Raw genomic sequence first — 24,131 nt, forward strand, 5'->3', positions numbered from 1 at the left:
CTTAAGGTACTCTTTATTCTCTAGGTTCTCTGGGGTTGCGACCTGTAGGCTGGTTTTTCTTTGCTTTATATCTAAAGCCACTTATGCATGAGTACATACTATATTTATCTTTCTGGGTCTGGGTTACCTCACTCGTTTTTTGTTTGTTTGTTTGTTTGTTTGTTTCATCCATTTGCCTGCAAATTTCAACATGTCATTATTTTTTACTGCTGAGTAGTACTCCATTGTGTAAACAAACTACATTTTCGTTATTCATTCTTCAGGTGAGGGGCATCTGGGTTGTTTTCAGATTCTGACTATGACAAACAATGCTACTATGAGCATCGTTGAGCACATGTCCTTGTGGTATAATTGAGCATCCTTTGGGTATATACCCAAAGGTGGTATTCCTGAGTCTTGAGGTAGATTGTTTCCTAATTTTCTAAAAAATTATAATACTGATTTCAAAAGCAGCTGTACAAGTTTGCCCTCCCACCAGCAATGCAGAACTGTCCCCTTTACCCACAACTTCTCCAGCTAAGTTGTCATCAGTGTTTTTGATCTTGGTCATTCTGACAGGTGTAAGATGGAATCTCAGAGTTTTTTTGATTTGCATTTCTCTGATGTCTAAGGATGTTGAGCATTTCCTTAAGTGTCTGTCAGCCCTTTGAGGTTCATCTGTTGAGAGTTCTCTGTTTAGGTCTGTACCCCATTTTTATTGGATTATTTGTTGTTTTGATGTTGAGTTTCTTGAGTTCTTTATATATTTTGGAGCTCAATCCTCAGTCCAATGTGGGGTTGGTAAAGATCTTTTCCCATCTGTAGGTTGCCTTTGTTGCTCTTTTGTTCAGAATTGCTTTCTCAAATTCTGGATCTTTTGTGATTCATTTTATCTTAATATTTATTTTTCAAGTTCTGGGGAGAATATCTTTGGAATAGTGGTATATATATTATTGAGTCTATAGATCCCTTTTGCTTCATCCTATAATCATTTTCATAGTGTTAAAATTTTTATAATATTTTCTTTTTATGTGCATGGGTGTTTTTTCTCTGTGTAACACCTATGCTTTCAGTGTCTGTGGAGATGAGAAGTGGGTGTTGGATCCCCTAGATGTAATGCCAGACTCTTTCTGAATTTTTTGTTTAATATAGGCTCTTAAAACTATAAATTTTCTGTTGTAATATGAGGAGCAGCGGGCTATGTTCCTGGCATCCGGCTGCCCATATGGCTAGCTTATGTCCTGAAATAATTACACAGAAACTGTATTCTTTTAAACATTGCCTGGCCCATTAGTTCCAGCCTCTTATTGGCTAGCTCTTACATATTGATCTAACCCATTTTTTTTTTTTTGGATTTTTTCGAGACAGGGTTTCTCCGTAGCTTTTTGGTTCCTGTCCTGGAACTAGCTCTTGTAGACCAGGCTGGCCTCGAACTCACAGAGATCCGCCTGCCTCTGCCTCCCAAGTGCTGGGATTAAAGGCGTGCACTACCACCGCCCTGCGATCTAACCCATTTTTAATATTTTGTGTAGCCTACGAGCTGGCTTATCAGGGAAGATCTTAACCTGCATCTGTCTGGAGTGGGGGAATCATGGCGACTCTCTGATTTAGCTTCTTTCTCCCAGCATTCTGTTCTGTTTTCTCCACCTACCTAAGGGTTGGCCTATCAAATGGGCCTAGGCAGTTTCTTTATTAATAAAAAAAATCACTCTTCAGTGGCTCCCAAGTTATGGGCAAGTCTTTTTCACTTTCATTTAATTCTTCATTGGTCCACCATCTCTCAATCTTATGTTGCTCAATCTCCTTATATTATTTTCTTATTGAATTCTGATTGTATTCCATTATGGTTTGATAAGGTACAAGAAACTATTTCAGGTTTTTTGTTTGTTTTTTGCATCTGTTAATACTTTTCTTTGTGGCCTAAAATATGAGAATTTCATAGAAGTTTTTAGGAACTTTTGAGACGAATGTACAGTCCTTCACTGCTCAGCAAAATGGTCTGTGAACAGCAAATGTTTTTTAAATTCATCTGGTGTCTGCTGATGTCTAAGTCTGTAGTTTCTTTGTTGCTTATTTTCTCTGGGTGATCAACCTTCTGATGAGGGCAGGGGACTGAGATCCTAAACTGTTATTGTGTCTGGGCCCATCTGCTCGGGTATGTCCAGTAATGCTTGTTTTGTGGTCTAGGATTCCCCGGTACAGTCCTATCACTGAGTAGATTATAGTTATGTACTGAGAGATAGGAATACGCACACACACGGACACACACACATGTATAGGTATGTAACAATTATTGAAAAAGAGGTCATAAATTTGAAAGAGAGCAAGGAGTATGTGGGAGGATTTAGAGGGAGAAAAAGGAAGGGGAAAATGATGAAATTATACTATAATATCAAAAAATCTATTACATTTATTTATTTGTCTGTGTGCATGCATGTCTCTCTGTATGTTTTCAGGGCTGACCATTTGGTATTGGATATCCAGTTGGTGTGCTCTTCCCTGGGAAAGACTGTATCTTCAGCTCTGTGCATTTCAGCACATCTGCCTAAACATGAGCTGACCAAAGGCAACAGCAATAGACAAGCTGACATGGACAGGGGATGCCTCATAAGGGCTCAGCCCTACATAAAGAAATTTTAAAGAAAAATTTGGACAGGAGAGATGGCTCAGCAGTTAATGGTATGTACTGCTCTTACAGAAGTCCCAGCTGCCCTGCCCGGCAGCTCACAACCACCTATAATTTCCAGCCCACCTCTGACCTCTGTGGGACTTGCACTTACATAGATACACAGAGATAAACATAATTGAAAACAGAATTTAAGAAAAAAGAAAAATATTTTTCTGCATCGATCTCTTTCTTTGGGTTCAGGGACAACACTGTCCCCCAAGTCCCCGAGCCACCCACCTCCTGATACATTTTGTTTTCCTCTCCGTTCTTCAGACGGAACCATTTCTGTTGGCCTTGAACCAGCTCACTGACCCTGCCCTCCATCTTCTTCATCCTGCTGTGACCCCACTCCGGGTCATTATTTCAGATACTGTCTCCCCACACCCTTCAATTCTAGAACTTTGATCTAACTGGTTTCTAACTAGCCTTGGATTTGAAAATAATGTTTCGTTTACAAACATTTTCAAGATGAATACTGTTCATTTCCACCTACCCCTCACCCAGAACTTTCTCTCTGACGCTAATGCCTACGTCATGGTATAGCAGCTCTGCTCGTCAATGCTAATGATGGCTTGATGGCCTTGGGGACCCTGGTGCTCTGGGAAGGCTCCAGTCCCTGCAGAGATTGCCCCAGCTCTTGCACACTCTTGTCTTTCAGGCCACACTACATCCCGTGGCTTTTTCTTCCTTTGTTTTCCCTTTGATGTTCCCATTTGCATCAAGATTCTCAGTGCTACCTGAGTGGAGATTGCTCAGACAGCTGATTTCCGGTCTTCAATAACGTGCGCACGGAGGCCACCTCCCGCCAGCTTGGCCACCGCTGTGTTTGCTTCTTTGTCTTGTTCTTTGGTGTTTTCATTTCATCCATTGATTTTCTTCTTGATAGACTGAGTAATGTTTCATTTTTTTCCTGGATGTCTGTCTGTGTTGTGTAAGAAGAATGGGTAAGTGGTAAAAACCATTTGGAGAATGTACATTTTCTCTTCTTCCTCCTGCTCTCTGAGCACTCTTCCTGTTTCCCCTCCCCCTCCACCTTTCTCCCTCCTTTTCTTGCTCCTTCTTCTTTTGTCCTTACCCCCTTCTTCTCTCCCACCCTTCTGCCTACTCCTCTTCTTCTTCCTTTGGCAATCTAACAACCAGTCCCACCTCATTCACACTGCAAGGTTTCTTCCTGTCGAAGCTGACTCCGGCGTCAGCTATGTCCTCAGAGTCTGACGGCACTCTTTGTGTCTCTCAGAGACTAGCCTGGACTTGACTGATGGTGAGTGCTGTTGCTCAGACCTTTGACCTCCAAGTGCTTTGGCATTGCATTTTGGGCAGGAAGAACAGGGCTCTTCTGCTAGAGTCCAGCTGCTTTGTGTCAGAGGCTGGAGCATCTTCAGGGGCAAAGCTCGGGCAGCCTGCTCCCCTTGTATATCAGTTACTCTTCCCACTGCTGTGAACCAACCTTTTGGCAACCAAAAGGTCAAAGGGTTTGTTTGGCTTACATTTAAAGGGACACCGTTACCGGTTACCATGGCAGGACGCCACAGCCGAAGGAGCTTGGGCATCTGATGGAACTGCAACAGCACCAGGAAGCCCATTTCCTCATTTTTAGGCAGCTCAGGACCACAGCCCAGGATCAGGTGTCACCTCATTCCGGGTGGGTGTTCTCTCCTCCCTGGAAACACCCTCATTGTGTGTTTCCATGGTAACTCAAAGTCCAGTTAAGCTGACAATGAAGATTGACCATCATACCTCAGTTTCCTCCTTCAGTCCAGGGGCATTTTCAGGCAATTGGCTTTTGTATCATTGAAGGTTCACATTTATTTCTAGATTTTCAACAATCGCTAACACTATGCTCGGCCCTTGGGGGTCTCCTGAGAGGTTCAGATGCTTACTATTTTCTCCAGTGCCAAGAGAAAGGGTTGGGTTGTGAATGATGGACTCATTGGGACAAAGATCACATGGCAGGATGGGGAGGAGCCTCGAGCGGGTGCAGAAAGGTGCCCTGGTGCACCTTAACTATACACTACATAGAACCTCCTTTTATACCAGTGGCTTCTCTGTGTGAAAATGGGTTCCAGGTACATGGGTGAGTGGAGACCGCTTCTGAGGAGGCTGGGCTCCTTCACGGATATGGATTCTGCTGAACTCTTTGCTCAGAACTCCTCATGAAGGCTTCCATGGCGCTCCAAAACTGGCTCAGCTCCTGCTACACTCCACCTCCCAGCTCACCGCTTTCCTTCATCCCACTCTGCTTTCCAACGACGGGGGCCTCAGTGCTGTCCCATCAGCCTGTCACTGCCTTTCCTAGCTGCACAGGCATTCCTTCTGCCTGCATAAATTTTCCCTATCTTCTGCTCCATTAAAACTTGCATCTCTGTACTCTTAGCTCAATTAGTTGCCCCTTAAAAATAGTGTGTGTGTGTGTGTGTGTGTGTGTGTGTGTGTGTGTGTATTGTATGTGGATGAGCACATGTGTCATGGGGAGCATGTGGAGCTCAGAAGCAACTTTGTGCAATCAGTCATCTCCTTCCTTCTTGACGTGTGCTCAAGAGATCAGACTTGGCTTATCTGGCTTGCACAGCAAGTACTTTTGCCCACTGAGCCATCTTTCCAGCCCACCAGCTGTCTAGTCTTTGAATGATGTCTCCAAAATGTCCTCATCAAATCACCTGCCAAGGTTTTGGGGAGGCTGTCGCAGTCTTTAGTGTCCTCGTTTGTGTGGCAATTTGATGAAGACCCATCCCCCACCCCACCCCAGCTAGGCTATGGCCATCATGAAACTGGAGATTATCTTTTCAACATTGCCTCTTGGCATCTGACACTGAGGAGGAGTAAGATGCATGCTTGTTGGATGAATAAATATAAATGCATTCAAAGGTGAGGAGAGAGATGACGTAGCCCTCTCTGCTGGCCCCACATCTGCCAGCTGTTTATTTATAGCGTGGGAGGAAAATGGGACCATGATGTCTCCCAACCACAGAAGGATGTGATGTCTTCCTTTGGGGGTCTCAAGGAGCCGTGTGTGGCTGTCTTGTTTGGAGTTCCCAGGGCTGAGTGACGGCTGATTGGAGCAAGCAGAGCAAAGGGACAGAGGTGGGTCATCTGGGAAGGGAGGAAGCTGAGACCCAGGCCCTGGCCTCTGTCCCTCCGGGCTCTTCCCTCCTCCCCGCCTCAGTAATGTATCTCTGGGCAAGAACATTTAAACATTTAGCCAGTGCATAATGGATGCCTAACACATGGAGAAGGAAGCTACAACATCACTGGTCAACTGCTCAGCCTTCCAGGAGGGAGCCCTGGAGATGTCCTCCTGGCTCAGCCTTCCAGGAGGGAGCCCTGGAGATGTCCTCCTGGCTCAGGTGAGGCCTTGACTGAAAGAGTGTCCCATCCAGCCCAACAGCTCTCGGTGAGGAACAGAACAGCTGTGTTCTGTGTTAGAGGATACCTCAACAGATCACCAGGCATGCCACACAAGTGGAAGACTTGGGGGAAACTCCAAGTCTCCAAGTTACTAAGACGAGAGTGTTGGTCTAAGTTCTGCTGGCTTCATAGCCCACGCACTGTTCCCAGACCAGCTGACTTTCCCAGCAGAGTAGCCCAGAGCCCATCCTTATTTAGTTATTCTTTGTATGTGTGTGTGTTTATGTCTGTGATATGTTCAGGTATGTATACACATGTGCATGAATGCATGTGGAGGCCAGAGGTCAACTTTTGTGCCTCAGAAGCTGTCTTCTTGTTTGTGTTTTGAGACAGGGTCTCCTGCTGGTCCAGGGCCTGCTGTTTAGGTTAGGATCAAAGAACAGCTCCTATCCCCACCCCTAGAACTGGGATGGCAAGCAAGCCACCTTGCTGGCTTTTTATGTGGGTTCTGGGGATCAAACTCAGGTCCTCCTGATTGTGTTGCAAACACTTCACCAAGTGAACCATCTCCCCAGCCTCTACAAAAATATGTATTATTTTTATTGTGATAAAAATATACACAATATAAAATTTACCATCTTGCTCAGTGTTGAACTATTACAACCACCCCTACCTCCCACCTCCAGAACGCATTGATCCTGTTCAACAAAACGCCATCAAACTAGTTCTCTCTCCTTGCTTCCTTCAGCCCTGAAAGCACCCTTCTCGTTTCACCTTTGAACCGGTGAATGGGATGGTTACTGGCTTACTTCACATGGCAGAATGGTCCCAAGGTTCATCCACATTGCTGTTTGGGTCTGGGCTGCCCTCCTCCCTCAGGACCACTCCATACACATTGTAGATGTTTGCATTTGCGCCCTCATCCCTCCATACCTGCTACACTCGCACCTGTGTTTAGCTACTGCGAACAACACAGCTACAACCATGGCCTACACATCTCTCCGAGACCCTTGCCTTCGCTTCTTGGAAGATGTCCTCCGAAGGAGAACTGCTGTGTCATGGGATAATCGTACTTCAACTTTTGGAAGAGCAGCAGGCTGTTTCCCCAGTGCTCATGCCATGCGACATGCCAGCCCGCGTGACGGCTCCAATTTCCCTCCAGCCTCATCAACATTCATTATCTCCTGGGTTCCTTGCATAGCAGCCGCCCTAATGGGTGTGAGCTTGTATCTCGCTGTAATTTTGTCTTGCATTTTTCTAACCATTAGTCACGTTGAACATCTTTTCATGTGCTCATTAGCCATTTGTGTATCTTCTTAGGAAAAATGTCTATTCAACTCCGTCACCCGTTTTTGAATTAGGCTGTTTTCTGTTGTCACTGTTTCCTAAAGGCTTTGTTATTGCTGCTGCCTTTGAGATGAGCTCGCACTGTGTAGCCTGACCTGGCCCCCAGCTCACGATTCCCCCAGCTCAGTCTCCAAAGTAGCTTAAATTATAGGTGCCTGCCATTGTGCTCACCTAAATTGGTCTGTCTCGCTTTGGGGGAATGAAAATGGGAAGAAGAACCAGGGCTTTGTGTCTGCTAGACAATGCTCCGCTACATAATTTGAGTTATAGGTGTTTAAGTATTCTGGGTCAGTCCCTTATTAGATATGTAATTTACAAATGTTTTCTCCTTTATATTCAGTTAATAATGTTTTGGATATGTCTGCTTGAGGGTGTGTATGTGTTCAAGCACACTTGTGGGAAGACGCACACGGAGGACAAAAAGCAGCTTTGGGTATCATCCTCTATTCTCATTGTGCCTTTGGAGAGAGATGGAGTCTCTCACTGAACCCAGAACTCACGGGTTGGGCAACGTGAGCTGACCAGCAGGCCCAGGGCTCCTTCTGTCTACAGCTCCCGATGTTGACTGTATCTGTACATGGGGCTGGCGCTGACCTGTGGGTCTCTTGCTTGTGTCAAGTAGTTTCATGCTCCAGCCATAAGAGTCCTTTGGGATGCACGACATTTTAGGATTTTCACCAACTATGATTTTCTTTTCTCTTTTCTCATCATTGTTGTTGCCAGTGCTATTGAGGTCACATCCCAGACATCACTACCAAACAATGCTACGAGGCTTTTGTAGGGCTTTTGGACGCAAAAACTGAGGCTCAGAGCCCAGGGCCACATGCATAGAGCATCCTGAGTATTTGTTCATTGGCGTCTTGGAAGCGCCATCTCTGGCCATACACAGTCTGGCCCACTGGACTCACCTCTCATGTGCAGTTTTGGGGACGCTACCCTGTATGGGGTGGGACAAATGGCAGAGGGTATGAGTCAGATCTTGTTGCTCATAGGGTATCCTGGACCTCATGTCCCTCACTCTGCACTCAGGCATCAGGGATCTGTGTAACCTTGAGTCTCTGTAGACGCTGGGTAGGACAAGATCATAGCATATAGACAAGGATCCTGGCTGTCTAGCAAGCTGAAAACTGCTGGTGACATGTTAGCTATTCTTGGGATGGCTCATGGTACCCTGTGGTTGGGATAATGCCAGTCTCTGAGGTAAGCCCTAGGCTTTACGTTCTCCCCAGGCAGGTCCCCTGGAATCTACACACAGCTTCCTCCAGCCTCCAGCAAGGCAGTTTTGTCTTCTTTTAACAACTGATTTCTAAGGTTCAGCATAGGAAGACACTCCCAAGAGAGGGGTCTGTGGTTCAGGGTGTTTACATGCAGGTGGGGCCTGCTGCTGGGGAGTGAAGAAGCTAGCTAGAGCTCTAAGCCGTTGAGTGCATAGCAGACTAGGCACGGATATGAATCTCACAGAGATTCATCCAGACCATGACAAACAAGGGAAGGTTCGTGGGAGGGAATGAAGGTTCATCCTCCCCCCTCACTACCCCAGAGCAGGGCAGGGCCAGCCGACAAGAACAGAGACTTCTGGCTGGAGGCGCCTTTTGTTCTGACGGCAGATTGGGAATAAGAAGCAGGCTTCTGAGCCTTTTGAGTTGGGAGGTTTGATTTTGCTTTTCTGACTACAGCATCCTCCCAGGATTGATCTCAAAAAAAAAAAAACAAAAACAAAAAACAAACAAACAAACAAACAAAAAAAAAACCCTCAGGACCACAGCAGGGCCCAAAGGAAGCCAAAACGGCATTTAGATCAGAAATGGATACAGACAGGTCTTCTCCTCTAAGGATGGTGGGGTTTGCACCTGTCCTCTCTGCCAGTCCCCCTAGCAGTGGCTGGACCACAAACCCCAAGCCTCTTGAAGTGGAGAAAGTTCTGGGCTCTGGAGAACCAGCCTGGAGGCAGCCCCCCCTCCATCTGAGCCCTATCTTGGTGCTTCGCAGCAAGACCAGTGTGGGGGCGGAGGCTGGAGTGAGCCAGCTGCAGGGCTTGTCTTCTGAGAGCTCAGAGGATGACAGTACCCCACATGTGCGTGGGGCTGGTACTTTTCCAAGGGCTTTTAAACGCATTATCTTGTTGGAGGCTCATTTGAGGCAAGGACTCAGAACAGACTGGAAAACAACTCATTTACCAAGTCCTGAATGGAGAGGAAGCTGAACGCAGCGTGTATTTTTGCTGGATCTCAAACCAAAACAACCTTTTGTTAAAGAACAAACAAATAAACAAAAATGCTCAATGCTAATTCATCAGGGAACACAATCTAAACTGGAGGCTCTGGGCAGGAAATCACAGTAGAAAATTCAACAGGCATTTATTGGGCAGGAGGGGCCTGCTGGGATCACAGGCCAGCTCCCCATGGAAAACTTTTGGGGGGCACAACAGCATGTCCTTGCTGCCAGGGCACAACCTTCCTGGAAGACCTCCAGCTGGGGAACTCACTGGAGATGTTGGCAGGAAGTGCTTTAGGAGTGAGATAGGAGCAGAAGTGGGGTGGGGGAGGTCAGGGTGGTGTAGGGGATGTACCTGAACAGGATATCCTCTTGGGAAGGGCTTGGTAGAAAAGGTTTAGGGACAGGTGTCTGATGTTACCAGCCTCTGAAGGAATCACACTGAGATATAGTCAGTAGGGGTGGGGGTGGGTCCCCTAACTTCATTGGTACAACCCCTGTAGAAATAACTTCCAGGTGGCTCCCTTCTTTTAAAAAATATTTTTGTATGTGTTTGTGTGTGTGGTGTGTGTGTATGGAATCACACGTGCGCACCTGTGTGCGTGTGTGGGGGGAGGAGGATGTGGATATGTGGGTACTCGTGTTTACATACAGAAGACAGAGTTTGACACTCAGTGTCCTTCCTCAACTGTCTGTCTAATTTGTATCCCACTCGTTTGCTGGACAGGCTGATCAGCAAGCTCCGAGGATCTTCATGTCTGTAACCCTCAGAGCTGGGACTGAAGACACACACTGCTGTGCCTGACTTTCCCATGGGTGCCATAAATCCAGGGCCTCCTGCTTCCGTGCAAAGACTTTACCGGCTCAGCCATCTCTCCGGCCCCTATCTCTTCCATCTCAAAGGGCCTCAGAGGCCACCTCAGCACTCTTTAGGGGCAGGAGCATAGACAGCTCCCGAAAATACTCATCGTGTCTTAGAAGGGGCCATTCTCCTGCTGCGGTGACTTGGAGAAGCCCTGGACCTTCCAAGGCCCAAGTAGCAGCAGGTGATTGGATCTAACACTGCTCTCGCCTCGGTTCCTCCCTGCAGTCTGGACCTAGTTTTGAGGGGATCTGTCCTCTGGGAAGATTGTTGGAGGCAGCGGTGCTCAGAAGTGGTGCTATGACAAGGGGTGGATCAAAGGGTGAGGGATAGCTTTTGCTGTCAACGTAACATAACCTAGCGCCATCTATGAAGGGTCTCCGTGAGGGATTATCTACAGCATGGGTTGCCTTAAGTTAAATAATTTGGGAAGGCACAACCTACTGTGGGTGGCACATTCCCTAAGCACCTCGAGCTGAGTACAAGCATGCATGTGTTCATTTCTCTCTGCTCTTTACTGTGGATGGGATGGGACCGGCTGCTTCAGGCTCCGCTGCCATGGCTTTCCACTGTGTAGCTGGGAATTCTAAGCTAAAGTCCTTTCTCACCTAAGCTGTTCTGCCAGGTTTTAGCAAGAGAAAGGGAACTAGGCAGGGTGCTAACTGGACTGGTGGAATAGCCACTGAGGAGCTCACACTGAGTGCTGGGGTGGCAAGGCCTGATGGGCAGGAGCAGGTTTTGAAGGGCACTCCCTCTGCTTCCCAGCTGCCACGAGGTGAGCAGCCTCTGCGGCTGTCTGTTCCCACTGCTGCCTTGTATCTGCTGCAGATCAATGCAACAAGACAAACTGGATGGAGCCCTCTGAAACCATGAACCCAGATGAACATGTCTGCTTTCCTATTGGTTCCCTCGGGTATTTCGTCAGCTATGGAAAGCTGTTCAATGCCCTTTTGCTGACACAGAGAGGGAGAACTGATTTGGGGGAAGTGACTTCTTATGGTTCTTCAACTTGCGTGGGGTACCTTCATGGCTGTTGACAACACCCTTTTCATACAGCCCACTCCCTCAAGGTATAGCATGGAGATTGGCCGGCTGTCTCCTGCAAGGCAATGGTCCAGATGAGGTATTTGGGCCCATGGTTATAAGGACTATCCAGACACTGGGTGACTGGGGGCACAGGACTGTCCAGAGAAGGTGAGCTTGGGCAAGATACCCCTAGCCAGAAAATCCATGGCTTCCAGCCCCCACCACCATGCTTTTAAGCATCTCCAGGCCATTTACACTGCTCCCTAAGGGGTCTCAGATATGTGTCTCCATGTTCCCTAGCACTGGAAACACACAGGCTCCTGGTACTGGCTCTGCCTAAAGCTCCCTAAGTTTACAGAGAGGAAAGTCATCTGTGCTCTTCCAAGCTCCCAGCATGGAAGCTGAAGGCTCTACTCCCTCCTTGAAAGTGCCAGGACTCCACTGTGGTGATGGTGGTGACAACCATAGCCTACCTCAGGGTCAACTACTCCACTGTTCCACAGTCAGGATGCCCTGCCTAGGGAGTGGTCCTACAAAGAGTAGCCTGTGTCTTTCTGCAGCATTTAACTTAAGACAACTCCCCAAAGACATGCCTCCAGGCCAGTTCAGTGCAGACATTCCCTTGCTTGAGACTCCTCTCCAGGTGGTTCTAGGTTGTGTCAAGTTGACAGTTAAAGCCAACCGCCATCCTCATGGTGGTGGTGACGGCCCAGCTGCCTCTGCACGTCTTCCCCATCCGCACAGGGAAGGCACATGTCAGAATTCTGTGCAGTTCTCCAGAGCCCAGGCTGCATGACTCTAGGGGTGTCCATGTGCCCCAATAGTTGTCTTGTGACTCTGCTGGGGTTCGAGCAGCACTTGGGGAAGCAGTTGTATCCTTAAGCCTGCTGGCCCTGGGGAAAACAGAGCCTTTGGCTCACCCCGGGAAGCCCCAACACTGGGCATGCCATCCATGCCCTGAGCCTGCAGCTGGTCCCCAGCTGGATTCCCAGCCCTGTGGCCGCCTTTGTGTCCACACAAGGGAGACTCAGTTCCTGGGCTGCTCTGTGACCCTGCTTCCTGTGTCCATATGGGCACAGCTCCCTAGATGGGGAAGGGGAATGATGGTGCCAGCTGCCCCAGAGAAGGAGCCAGACTACCTCGGTGACCCCTACCTCCTCTGGGGTGTCTCTAGGGGAAGCTGGCGAGAGCTGCCTACTGCAAGCAATTAAGTGAACTAATGACCCATGAAGGCTCCTACCCTCCAGCCTGACCATGCCTCTCCCTGCGCAGCCCACAGTTTCTCACTCATTTGGCCACTACCCACAATGACTAGAAATTGTCACACAGGGTTTCTCATTTAGGGCTGGGACCTAGGAGTTGGCTTTTGACTTTCCAGGTCCACCTGGGGCTATGCATACAGTAAGCAGCTAATAAACATTTGCATGGCGTCAGACCCAGAAACAGGCACCTCCCTTCCAAGGCAGTCAGACCTGGTGCCTGAGAGGGCTTAGGCTGTAGTTGTCAGTGGACTCAGGACATCCCAGTGCATGCATTCTGCAAACCTACAGACAGGCCCTGGTCTCATGGCCCCTTAGAGAAGGTGTAGGAAGACATGTCCTACTCACTGGGGCCTAACCCTGATTGCCTCTCAGGCAGTCTGGGATGCACTGTGTGGGAAACCAAAGAAAGCAGGAGAGAACTTATTCTCAGATACTATGAGGCCGGCTGCCCCTGCAGTCCCTGCAGCCCCTGCAGCCCCTGCAGCCCGGCTGTGCTGTACAGACCTCGAACCTGGCTGGGCTCCCGGGAATCAAGTGGTTTCCAAACCAGGCCTTTTGTGGCCTAGGGCTTCTCTGGTAGGAACTGGGGAGACTCAGGTTCAGAGCTGAGGAAGTCATGTCCACCCCAATATGAACAGAGGCTCTCCGAAGTCATCTCGCAGTGTATGGAGACAATCGGAAAACCAAAGCAGGTGGCCAGCAGGCCTAGGCCTGAGGGCTGCTGTCCTCTGCCCCAGACTCCAGAGCTCTGGGCTGGAGTTCAAACCAGTTCAACTAGTCATCTCAAGACCAGATGAGAGAGTCTGAGGGCTGCTGGCAGAGCAAGTCTGCACCTCAGTCTCTGACAGATTCTGAGCGGGTTATCAGACAGGGGAGCAGGGGAACATGAGCAGAGACAATGGTGTGTTGTGGTCGTATTTAATTCAACTTCAAGTGAACTGGAGGGGGCCATGAGGCTCTTCCTGCTTCACAGAACAGGGTCTCTAACAGTCAGTCACATCTATCAAGACATAGGCTGGCTGGCCACCCCAGTGAGCCTCAGCTAGAGCAAGGGCCTGGATCAGGAAGCGCACTCACTACAGAGGTGACCTGAGGTGGTTTGAAAGACCAGGTGTGGGACAAGGGACAGTGAGTTTGCAGAAGCCGACCTAGGAGGTCTGTGACAATCTTCCCCGGACCCCACCAAACCCTACACTGTCTTCTAAGAGAAGAGCAGCCACACCCACCACCACAGGTTACAGAAGGAGAAGCCAAACTCATCTCAAGGTCTAATCTTCCAATTACTTCAAATCAGTCAGTGTACAGTGAGGTAAGGAACCACGTCACCAGCTGGGAAGCAGCGCTCACACGCTCACACGAGCCTGCGTCTCTTCGAGTTACGCCCCACATCATCGCCCTCCTGGGCGTCCACCTCACAGCCCAATGGGGACACCAGGTTCAGCAGCGGGTCCTCAGAGGCACGGCCAAAAAGTGCCAGTAGGAGAGCCACACCAAAGCCCGTGGCTCGCTCGCCCTGTGGACAGAGAAGGTGGAAATCCTAGGCCACGAGGCTGCAAATGTCTTGACATGCTCAGAAGTGGTGGGCATAGCCTAGTTAGAAGCCATATCTCAGCGTGAGAAGGCCCGTGCCTCCTGTTCAGCTCAGGCGAGGCTGGCCAGGAGGGAGGACTGTGACATAGCAGTTACTCAGGGATGAAGAGACCAGAGGTCAGGGAGACCACGGCTGGCTGGAGGCTGGGCCACAGGCAGTCTGACGCATAACACAGAATCTTTCTGATGATCTCAGAAGCAGCTCTGAGGCAAGGGGGCTCGGGTCACCTGGCCTTGAGGAGCCCCCCGGAGGCACTTACAGCATGCACCGGAGCTGCGATGTCTAGATGGACCCAGACCCCAGGCCAGTCAAATCCGATGTGTGCAGCAACGAAGAGGCCAGCACAGGAGCTGGGGCTGTTGTCTCGGTCCTGAGGACAGGAGGGGGACAGCTGGTGACATCCTGTTCCTAGCAGTGGGAGGAGTCTGGACAGTCTATCTAACCTACCCTTATCCTGCAGCCTTAGGCACAGAGATACCTGCTGACCAGATGGCTCCAACCTAGAACAAGGTTTCTACCTCCTCTGGGACCCGGGAGGACCACAAAGAACCTGAAGGGGCAACTAAGTCAGACCCCGGTGTGGAGTCTGTTCACCAAGCACGTTCACTGAGTGTGTCCTGAATGAAGTCACACCTGACCTCTGCACTGTTCACACTGGTCTCATGGCTCACAGGCTCCCCAGGGGCACAGCTCTGTACATTAGCGCAGGCCCACACCTACCGCCACGGAGTTCTTCATGTCAGCCACGGCAGAGGTGAACTCGCTGAAGTGCAGCTCGGGGCAGTAGACCAGTGGGTGAACCAGATCCCCGCACTTCCGGCCAGCCTTCACGCAGGCTACCTCCCACTCGGCACTGTTGGTGAGCACGGCTGCATGGTACTTCCCTGTGGCAATGCCCTAGGCAAAGGACACAAAAGAAGCAACCATGCCAGGGAGGACAGAAGAGAAACACAAACGGCAGAAGTAGAGCCACGGGCACCAGAAACACACCATGGGGGAGGCGAAAGAAGGACAGACAGGGCCGGGAACAGCAACAGGACGAGCGTACATTTCCTTGTTTCCAAATGACAGCTGCCAATAGGAGTTCAGGCCTATGGGGGCTGCAGGGGCGATGTGTGACACTCACCTGTGCTCCCGTCAGTGTGGCCATGTCCACGATGATGTCAGCTCCCAGGTCTTTGCAAGCATACGATACCCCATCAGCTAGCACCAGCCTGCCCTCAGCATCTGTGTTGTTTATCTCTACAGTCCTGGGTGTGACACAGACCCCAGTTCAGGAATTCAGCTGGCCAGAGTGCTGAGTAACCAACCCCCTTTGTTACTGGAGAGCCCAGTCCCTGCAGCTCCCCCATCTCCGTGACATGTGCCCTCCCCAGGAACATAGCAGGTGGGAGGTAGGGGTAGGCTTCTCCCACACCCTGGGGTAGGCTCAGACTGACCTAGCCTGGCTCTGGGAGGAAGCCCAAAGTCTAAACAACAGTTCCAGAGCTGAGAGAGGGCTAGCCTTACTTTCCTGAGTACAGAAGGTGAATGTCATCAGGTCTGGTGGCATTGGGGCCCACCGCATTCTCAGCCAAGCAGAACACAGCATGGAGGTTATCTTTGAAACCCTAAGAGGAGAAGCAGGTTGAGAGGTCCCATTACAGACCAGAAGTTCTGGAAGGGATGAAAGGGAAGGGAGAGCCAGGTGCTCTCAGACCTGCAGACAGTAGCAGACAGACAGACTGGTAGGGCCCCCAGGAGCAGGAAGCAGGGCTCAGAGCTGAAGGTACAATTGGGAAATCCTTGCTAGAAGGGACAAAGCCCTCTAGGGTTCAGACCATGCAGCAGACTTCACTACACAGCATATGAAGAACCTTCGATTTGAGCAATTCTCCTGCCTCAACCTCCTGACCATCATTCTTACCCCAAACAATTACTACTGAGGGACTGATTACTTCCACATTTCTTCCTGCCAGTAGTAATCACCCCCACTTCTGCATTCCTTCAGTGTGACCCCTACAGTGTGGCTGTGCCGGGCGGCCGGGACAAACAAGCAGCCCTCCCTACATCAGGTATCCTGTGGGCCGCATCACTGCCGCTGTGTTCATTCTGAGACTCTTTCTGAGGCATACTCCTTTTCAAGACGATGGAGGGAGAGGCCAGGGCCAAGTGGACAAGTGAGTTAACCAGGGGAGGGCAGGGGCTCTTGTGTGTATGCGGGTGTGTGAGGGGCTCTCACAACCCTTAAGCTACTGGCTGCGGCTACCTGTAGGTCCAGTACCCGTCTTGCCCATCAGTGAGTACCGCAGCACTGGCTGGTGGGAAGTCCAAAACTGACCTGCTGAGCATTTCCTTGCCAGCATGTCTTAGATGCCAAATCCCCGACAGGAGAGAAGGACGTCTCCACACATGTCCAGCTATGGCTGCTTCCTTCAGCAGGCAATCTAAGCTAGGCCTTCTTACCAAACAATCCCTGCTAAGTTCCACGGTCAGGTAAGTGGAATCCTGGAGAGAGGAGGGCCAAGTCTGAAGGAGGAAAACAAGAACTCATGCCCTTACCTGCTTGATGGCGGCTCTGAAGGCTCCCAGGATGGCTGCGGCACCCCCACAATCTCGCTTCATCCCTGGCATAGTGGTCTAGAGGGACACAAATAACCAGAAGAGAGGGAATGAGCCACACGAACATGGACACAGCTGGCAGCAGGCTCGCAGGCTCCAATCTGCACAGCACACCAGGGCCTTGTCTTATACAGGCCTCTCTGAGCGCCATTCATGAGAGAGTCTTCTACCAAAGCAAGAGGAAGAGAGGTTCAGAAGTGGTGGTGATAGACCTTGTGTTTCTGTGCAGCTTTAGAGCTACGGAGCAATAGATAGTACAATAGAGGGTGACCAAGAAGCTACCCACTGGCCAGAGTCACCATGGCTGGGTTCTCCCACAGAGCCCTTGACCACAGGCAATCTTGGGAGTCTACATTCAGGACCTCTGTCTTCTTCCTCACCCAAACTCCATAAAGACAGAGTCTCACGTGGAGTGAGCCACCCAGCCAGCACCTCAAGAGGCTTGGCCAGGCTTCCCAGTAGCAATCAGAACTGCGGGTCCCTCCTCATACAGACTGGAGGTGAAGTGTTTGCAAATAAGCTGTTTTGCCTGTGTTCCCCACTTACCTCAGGTTCCTGCTGTGTCTACTAAGGAGGGACTGGGGTAACCCCAGACTCATGTCTATCCCATCCTACCTGAGTATAGGCTAGCAGCCACTGTGAGCGGCTCTGGTATCTAGGAGTTGGGTCCAACTACAGTCAAACAGATTGTGCTTGTCTTTGGTCCCTCCATCTCCATTCACAGGGAGGATACAGCTTACTTTGAATCCTAGTTCACTTGTCCTCCAAGCAACAGCCCTGGATCCCTGCCCCTCCTGCCACAGACACTCACACTCCTCACAGCCCTTCTTCCAGCTATGCCTGCAGTGACGGCTGAAGCCGCCTGCACTGGCCTATACTTGCCCAGCCTTGGAGCTTTACTGGGGAGGCCTAGACCGATGCCAATTCTTCTCTATGTCTACTAGTTAATATCTGGCTGGAAAGAGAGTATGTAAGTCATATCTTAAAACATTACCATCAAGTCATCAGTAGGTGTTAACGACACACTGCCATATTCAGTTCACTGGTGGGTCTAAGCTGAAGCCCCCCCGACACCAATGTAAATATCACCTCTTAAGAACTACCTATGTTGTTACACGTGTTTCTGCTGTATAGGTTTCCAACTCCAATTGACAAGTTCTGATTTAAAATAGATACAGGACAAACACTCACTATTTGCTGATGATAAGACAGACCCCAAAAATTCTACCAAGGGATTCTGACAATTCATAAACACTTTCCATAAGGTACCAGGATACAAGATAAACTCAAAGAAAAAGCAGAAGACCTCCATTATACAGATGATAACAGGACTGAGAAAGAAAGCAGAGAAGAATCACCCTTCACAACAGCCACAAATAAAATACATTGGAGAAACACTAATCACACATGGAAGGCCTGTATGAAAAAACATTAAATCTTTGAAAAGAAATTGAAGAAGACATCAGAAAATGGAAAAATCTCCCATGTTCTTGAATAGGTAGAATGAACATAGTAAAAATGGCAATGTTGTCAAAAGCAATCTACAGATCCAATGCAATCTCCATCAAAATCCCAGCAGAATTCTTCACACACCTTCAAAGAACAATACTCAGTTTCATATGGAAAAACAAAAAACCCAGCAGAGTCAAAACAATCCTGTACAATAAAGAAACTTCTGGAGGCATCACAACCCCTGACTTCAAACTCTACTACAGAGCTATAGGAATGAAAACAGCCTGGTATTGGCATAGAAACAGACAGGAGGAACAGTGGAACCGAATCAAAGACCAGGATATCCACACACACCTATGAACAGCTTATTCTTGACAAGAAGCAGATCATTTAAAATGGAAAAAAGAAAGCACATTCAACAAATGATGCTGGCATAACTGGATATCAACATGCAGAAGAATGAAAATAGATCCAAATCTATTGCCATGCACAAAACTCAAGTCCAAATGGATCAAAGACCTCTATATATAACCAACCATACTGAACCTCACAGAAGAGAGAGTGGGAAGCACACTTGAATGCATTGGCACAGGAGGCAACTTCCTAAGAATGACCCCAGTAGCACAGACACTGAGAGAAACAATTAATAAATGGGACCTCCTGAAACTGAGAAGCTTCTGTAAAGCAAAAGACACAATCAACAGCCTACAGAATGGGGAAAGATATTCATCAACCACACATTGGACAAAGGGCTGATCTCCAAAATATGCAAAAATCAAGAAACCAGTCATCAAAATTAAAAACAATCCAATAAAAAATGGGGTACAGACCGAAATAGAGAACTCTCAACAGATGAATCTGAAATGGCTGAGAACACTTAAAGAAATGCTCAACATCCTTAGTCATCAGAGCAATGCAAATCAAAACAACTCTGAGATTCCATCTTACACGTATAAAATGGCCAAGATCAAATACACTGATGACAACTTATGCTGGAAAGGATATGGGGTAAAGGGAACACTCCTGCATTGCTGGTGAGAGTGAAAAGTCATATAGCACACTGGATATCAGTCTGGCAATATCTCTGAAAATTGAGAAACAATCTAACTCAAGACTCAGCAATACTACATTTAAATATATACCCCCAAAATGCTCAATCATACCAAAAGGACATGTGCTCAAGTATGTTCATAGTAGCATTGTCAAAACCAGAAGCTGGAAACAACCTCAATGCCATTCAATCAAAGATAGAATAAGGAAAATATGCTATATTTCCCTTAATGGAGAATTAATGAGCGGTAAAAATTAGTGATATATTGAAATTTCCAGACAAATACATGGCTCGAGAAAACATCATATTGATAAAGGTAAACCAGACCCAGAAGGAAATATACTAGGTATTCACTCATAAGTGGCTTTTAGACATGAAGCAAAGAAAAACCAGCCTAGAGTCCACAATCCCAGAGAACCTAGACAACAAAGAGGACACTAAGAGAGAAATACAAGATCTAATCTACATGGAAAGTAGAAAAAGTCAGCATCTCCTGAGTAAATTGGAAGCAGGGAAAACATGGGAGAGGGTAGAAGTAAAAGGGAGAGGAAGAGAGGGGAGCTGAGAAAAATTATATAGTTCAATATAAAAAATTAAAAAATAACCTGTCAGAGGGTGGTAGGGAAGGTCAAACTCTCACTATTTGCTGATGATATGATAGTTTACATAAAGCAATCCCAAAAATTGTACCAAAGAACTCCAACAATTCATCAACACCATCTGTAATGTAGCAGGATACAAGATTAACTAAAAAAAAAATCAATGGCCTCCTTTACACAGATGATAAATGAGCTGAGAAGGAAATCAGAGAAGTATCACCCTTCACAAGAGCCACAAATAGCATAGAATGTCTTGGAGTAATTCTAACCAAACAAGTGGAAGGCCTGTATGACAAGAACATGGTTGGAGGAGAGAGCTTCTTGGTTACTGGACACCCAGCTGCTCAGCCCCAAAATAATCACACAGAAACTGTATTAATGAAACACTGCTTGGCCTATTAGCTCAAAATTCTAATTGGTTAACTCTTAAATCTTAATTTAATGCATTTCTATTAATTTGTATATCACCATGAGGTCAGGGCCTAACAGCAAAGCTTCAGCACAACTATCTTTGGCAGCGGCTCCATGGCTTCTCTCTCACTGCCCTTTATCTCACAGAATTCACATCAGCTCTCCTTGCCCAACTAAGTTCTGCCCTATCAACAGGCCAATGCAGTTTCATTATTCATTTATAGTAATCACATCACACAGAGGGGACTCCCACATCAGAACACTGAATCCTTGAAGAAAGAAATTGAAGAAGACACTAGAAAAGGGAAAGATCTACCATGCTCTTGGAAAAGTAGAATGAACATAGTAAAAATGGCAATCTTACCAAAAGCAATCTACAGATTCAATGCAATCTCCATCAAAATCCCAGAAGAATTCTTCAGAGAACTTCAAAGAACAATACTCAGTTTCATATGGAAAAACAAAAAACCCAGCAGAGTCAAAACAATCCTGTACAATAAAGAAACTTCTGGAGGCAATCACAATCCTTGACTTCAAACTCTACTACAGAGCTACAGGAATGAAAACAGCCTGGTATTGGCAGAGAAACAGACAGGAGGACCAATGGAACCCAATCAAAGACCAGGATATCAACACACACACACACCTATGAACACCTGATTTTTGACAATGAAGCAGACCATTTAAAATGGAAAAAAAAAGCACATTCAACAAATGATGCTGGCATAACTAGATATCAACATGTAGAAGAATAAAAATAGATCCAAATCTATAACCATGCACAAAACGCAGGTCCACATGGATCAAAGAACTCAACATATAACCAATCACACTGAACCTCACAGAAGAGAGAGTGGGAAGCACACTTGAACACATTGGCACAGGAGGCAACTTCCTAAGAATGACCCCAGTAGCACAGACACTGAGAGAAACAATTAATAATTGGGACTCCTAAAACTGATGAGCTTCTGTAAAGCAAAAGACACAGTCAACAGCCTACAGAATGAGAAAAGGTCTTCACCAGCCTCATATCAGAAAGCGTGATGATCTCCAAAATATATAAAGAACTCAAGAAATTGGTGATCAAAATAGGAAATAATCCTTTATATATATAAAAAAGGAACCGGGCAGGCTCCAAAGCCACAGAGAAACCCTGTCTCGAAAAACCAAAAAAAAAAAGGAACCGACCTAAACAGAGAATTCTCAACAGATGAATATAAAATGGCTGTTCAACATCCTTAGCCATCAGAGCAATGCAAATCAAAACAACTCTGAGATTCCATCTTACACCTTAAGAATGGCCAAGATCAAATACACGGATGACAACTTCTGATGGAGAGGATGTAGGGTAAAGGGAACACTAATCCACTGCAGGTGGAATTGAAAACTGGTACAACCATATTGGATATCAGTCTGGCAATATTTCTTAAAATTACAAAACAATCTACCTCAAGACACAACAATACTACTTGTGGCATACACACAAAGGATGTTCCATCATACCACAAGGACATGTGCTCAACTAAGTTTATAGGAGCATTGGATGTCATAGCCTGAACCTAGAAACAACATAAATGCCCTTAACCAAAAAAAAAAAAAAAAAAAAAGGATGAGGAAACTGTGTTATATTTGCCCTATAGACTATAATCAGCAGCAAAATACTACTACTACTACTACTACTACTACTACTACTACTACTACTAATAATAATAATAATAATAATAATAATAATAATGACAATAAGATATGTTGACATTTGGAGGCAAATGTATGGATCTAGAAAACAATGTATTGAAGGATGTAACCCAGACTCAGAAAAACAAATAAAATATGTATTCACTCATTAGTGGCTTTTAGACATGAAGCAAAGGAAAACCATCCTACAGTCTACAATGCCAGAGAACCTAATCAACAAAGAGGACACTAAGAAATACTTCTAAAATCTAATCCACATGGGAAGTAGAAATACTCATGATCTCCTGAGTAAAATGAAAGCGGGGGTGGAGGGGATCATGAGAGAGGGTAGACACGATAGAGAGAGTGAGAGAGGAGAGCAAAAAACATATAGTTCAATATAGAAAATTAAAAAAAATAACAGTCTCAGGGCGGTAGGGAAGGTTAAACAATTTGCTGATGATATCAAGTTTACATAAAGTGACCCCAAAAATTCTACCAAGGAACTCCTTCATCAGTGATGTAGCAGGATACAAGATTAACTCAGAAAGATTAGTGGCCAACCTTTACACAGAAGATAAACGAGCTGAGAAAGAAATCAAGAAGCATCACCCTTCACAATAGCCACAAATAACATAAAATGCTTGGAGCAATTCTAACCAAACAAGTGGAAGGCCTGTATGACAAGAACATTGTTGGAGGAAAGAGCTTCTTGATTACCGAACACCAAGCTGCTCAGCCCCTAAATAATCACACAGAAATTGCATTAATGAAACACTGCTTGGCCGATTAGCTCAAAATTCTTATTGGCAAACTCTTAAATCTTAATTTAACACATTTCTATTAATCTGTATATCACCACGAGGTCAGGGTCTACCACCAAAGTTTCAGCACATCTAACTCTGGCAGCGGCTCCATGGCTTCTCTCTCACTCTGCCTTTTTTCTTCCAGAATTCAGTTCGGCTCTCCATGCCTGTCTAAGTTCTGCCCTAACAACAGGCCAAGGCAGTTTCATTATTCATTTATAATAATCACAGCACACAGAGGGGACTCCCACATCAGAACACTGAATCCTTGAAGGAAGAAATTGAAGAGCACACCAAAAGGAAAAGATCACCCATGCTCTTGGGTAGTTAGAATTACTTACAAAGTAAAAATGGCAATTTTACCAAAAGGAATCTACAGATTCAATGCAATGTCCATCAAAATCCCAGAAGAATTCTTCACAGACCTTCAAAAAACAATACTCAGTTTCATATGGAAAAACAAAAAACCAATCAGAGTCAAAACAATTCTATACAATACAGGAACTTCTAGAGGCATCAAAATCCCTGAAATCAAATTCTACTGCAGAGCTACAGGAATGAAAACAGCCTGGTATTGGCATAGAAACAGACAGGAGGAACAGTGGAACCGAATCGAAGACACAGAATCAATGCATACACCTACAAACACCTGTTTTTTTGACAAAGAAGCAGAACATTTAAAATGGAAAAAAGAAAGCACATTCAACAAATGATGCTGGCATAACTAGATATCAACATGCAGAAGAATGAAAATAGATCCAAATCTATCGCCATGCACAAAACTCAAGTCCAAATCGATCAAAGACCTCTACATATAACCAACCATACTGAACCTCACAGAAGAGAGAGTGGGAAGCACACTTGAACACATTGGCAAGGAGGCAGCTTCCTAAGAATGACCCCAGCAGCACAGACACTGAGAGAAACAATTAATAAATGGGACCTCCTGAAACTGAGAAGCTTCTGTAAAGCAAAAGACACAGTCAACAGCCTGCAGACTGGAAAAAGATCTTCATCAACCACACATCGGACAGAGGGCTGATCTCCAAAGTATACAAAGAACTCAACAAACTGGCCATCAAAATTAGAAATAATAAAATAAAAAATGGGGTACAGATCTAAGTAGAGAACTCTCAACAGATGAATCCGAAATGGCTGAGAACACTTAAAGAAATGCTCAACATCCTTAGTCATCAGAGCAATGCAAATCAAAACAACTCTGAGATTCCATCTTACACGTATA

General features: G+C 46.7%; 1 protein-coding gene across 1 annotated transcript in view; it reads right to left on the minus strand.

Moving 5' to 3' along the window:
* Positions 1-13,607: 13,607 nt before the first annotated feature.
* The window catches only part of Npepl1 (aminopeptidase like 1), a 31,065-nt gene continuing 20,541 nt past the window's right edge, over positions 13,608-24,131 (minus strand). The window contains exons 6-11 of the mRNA XM_005362792.2: positions 16,836-16,913; positions 15,804-15,904; positions 15,421-15,544; positions 15,015-15,191; positions 14,554-14,664; positions 13,608-14,216 (exon numbers count right to left, since the gene is read on the minus strand). Of these exons, the coding sequence (XP_005362849.1) occupies positions 14,055-14,216; positions 14,554-14,664; positions 15,015-15,191; positions 15,421-15,544; positions 15,804-15,904; positions 16,836-16,913 (753 nt within the window). The 3' untranslated portion in view covers positions 13,608-14,054. The remainder of the gene's footprint in view (positions 14,217-14,553; positions 14,665-15,014; positions 15,192-15,420; positions 15,545-15,803; positions 15,905-16,835; positions 16,914-24,131) is intronic.

This window comes from Microtus ochrogaster, linkage group LG8 (genome assembly GCF_000317375.1).
Source record: "Microtus ochrogaster isolate Prairie Vole_2 linkage group LG8, MicOch1.0, whole genome shotgun sequence".
Classification (NCBI taxonomy): domain Eukaryota; kingdom Metazoa; phylum Chordata; class Mammalia; order Rodentia; family Cricetidae; genus Microtus; species Microtus ochrogaster.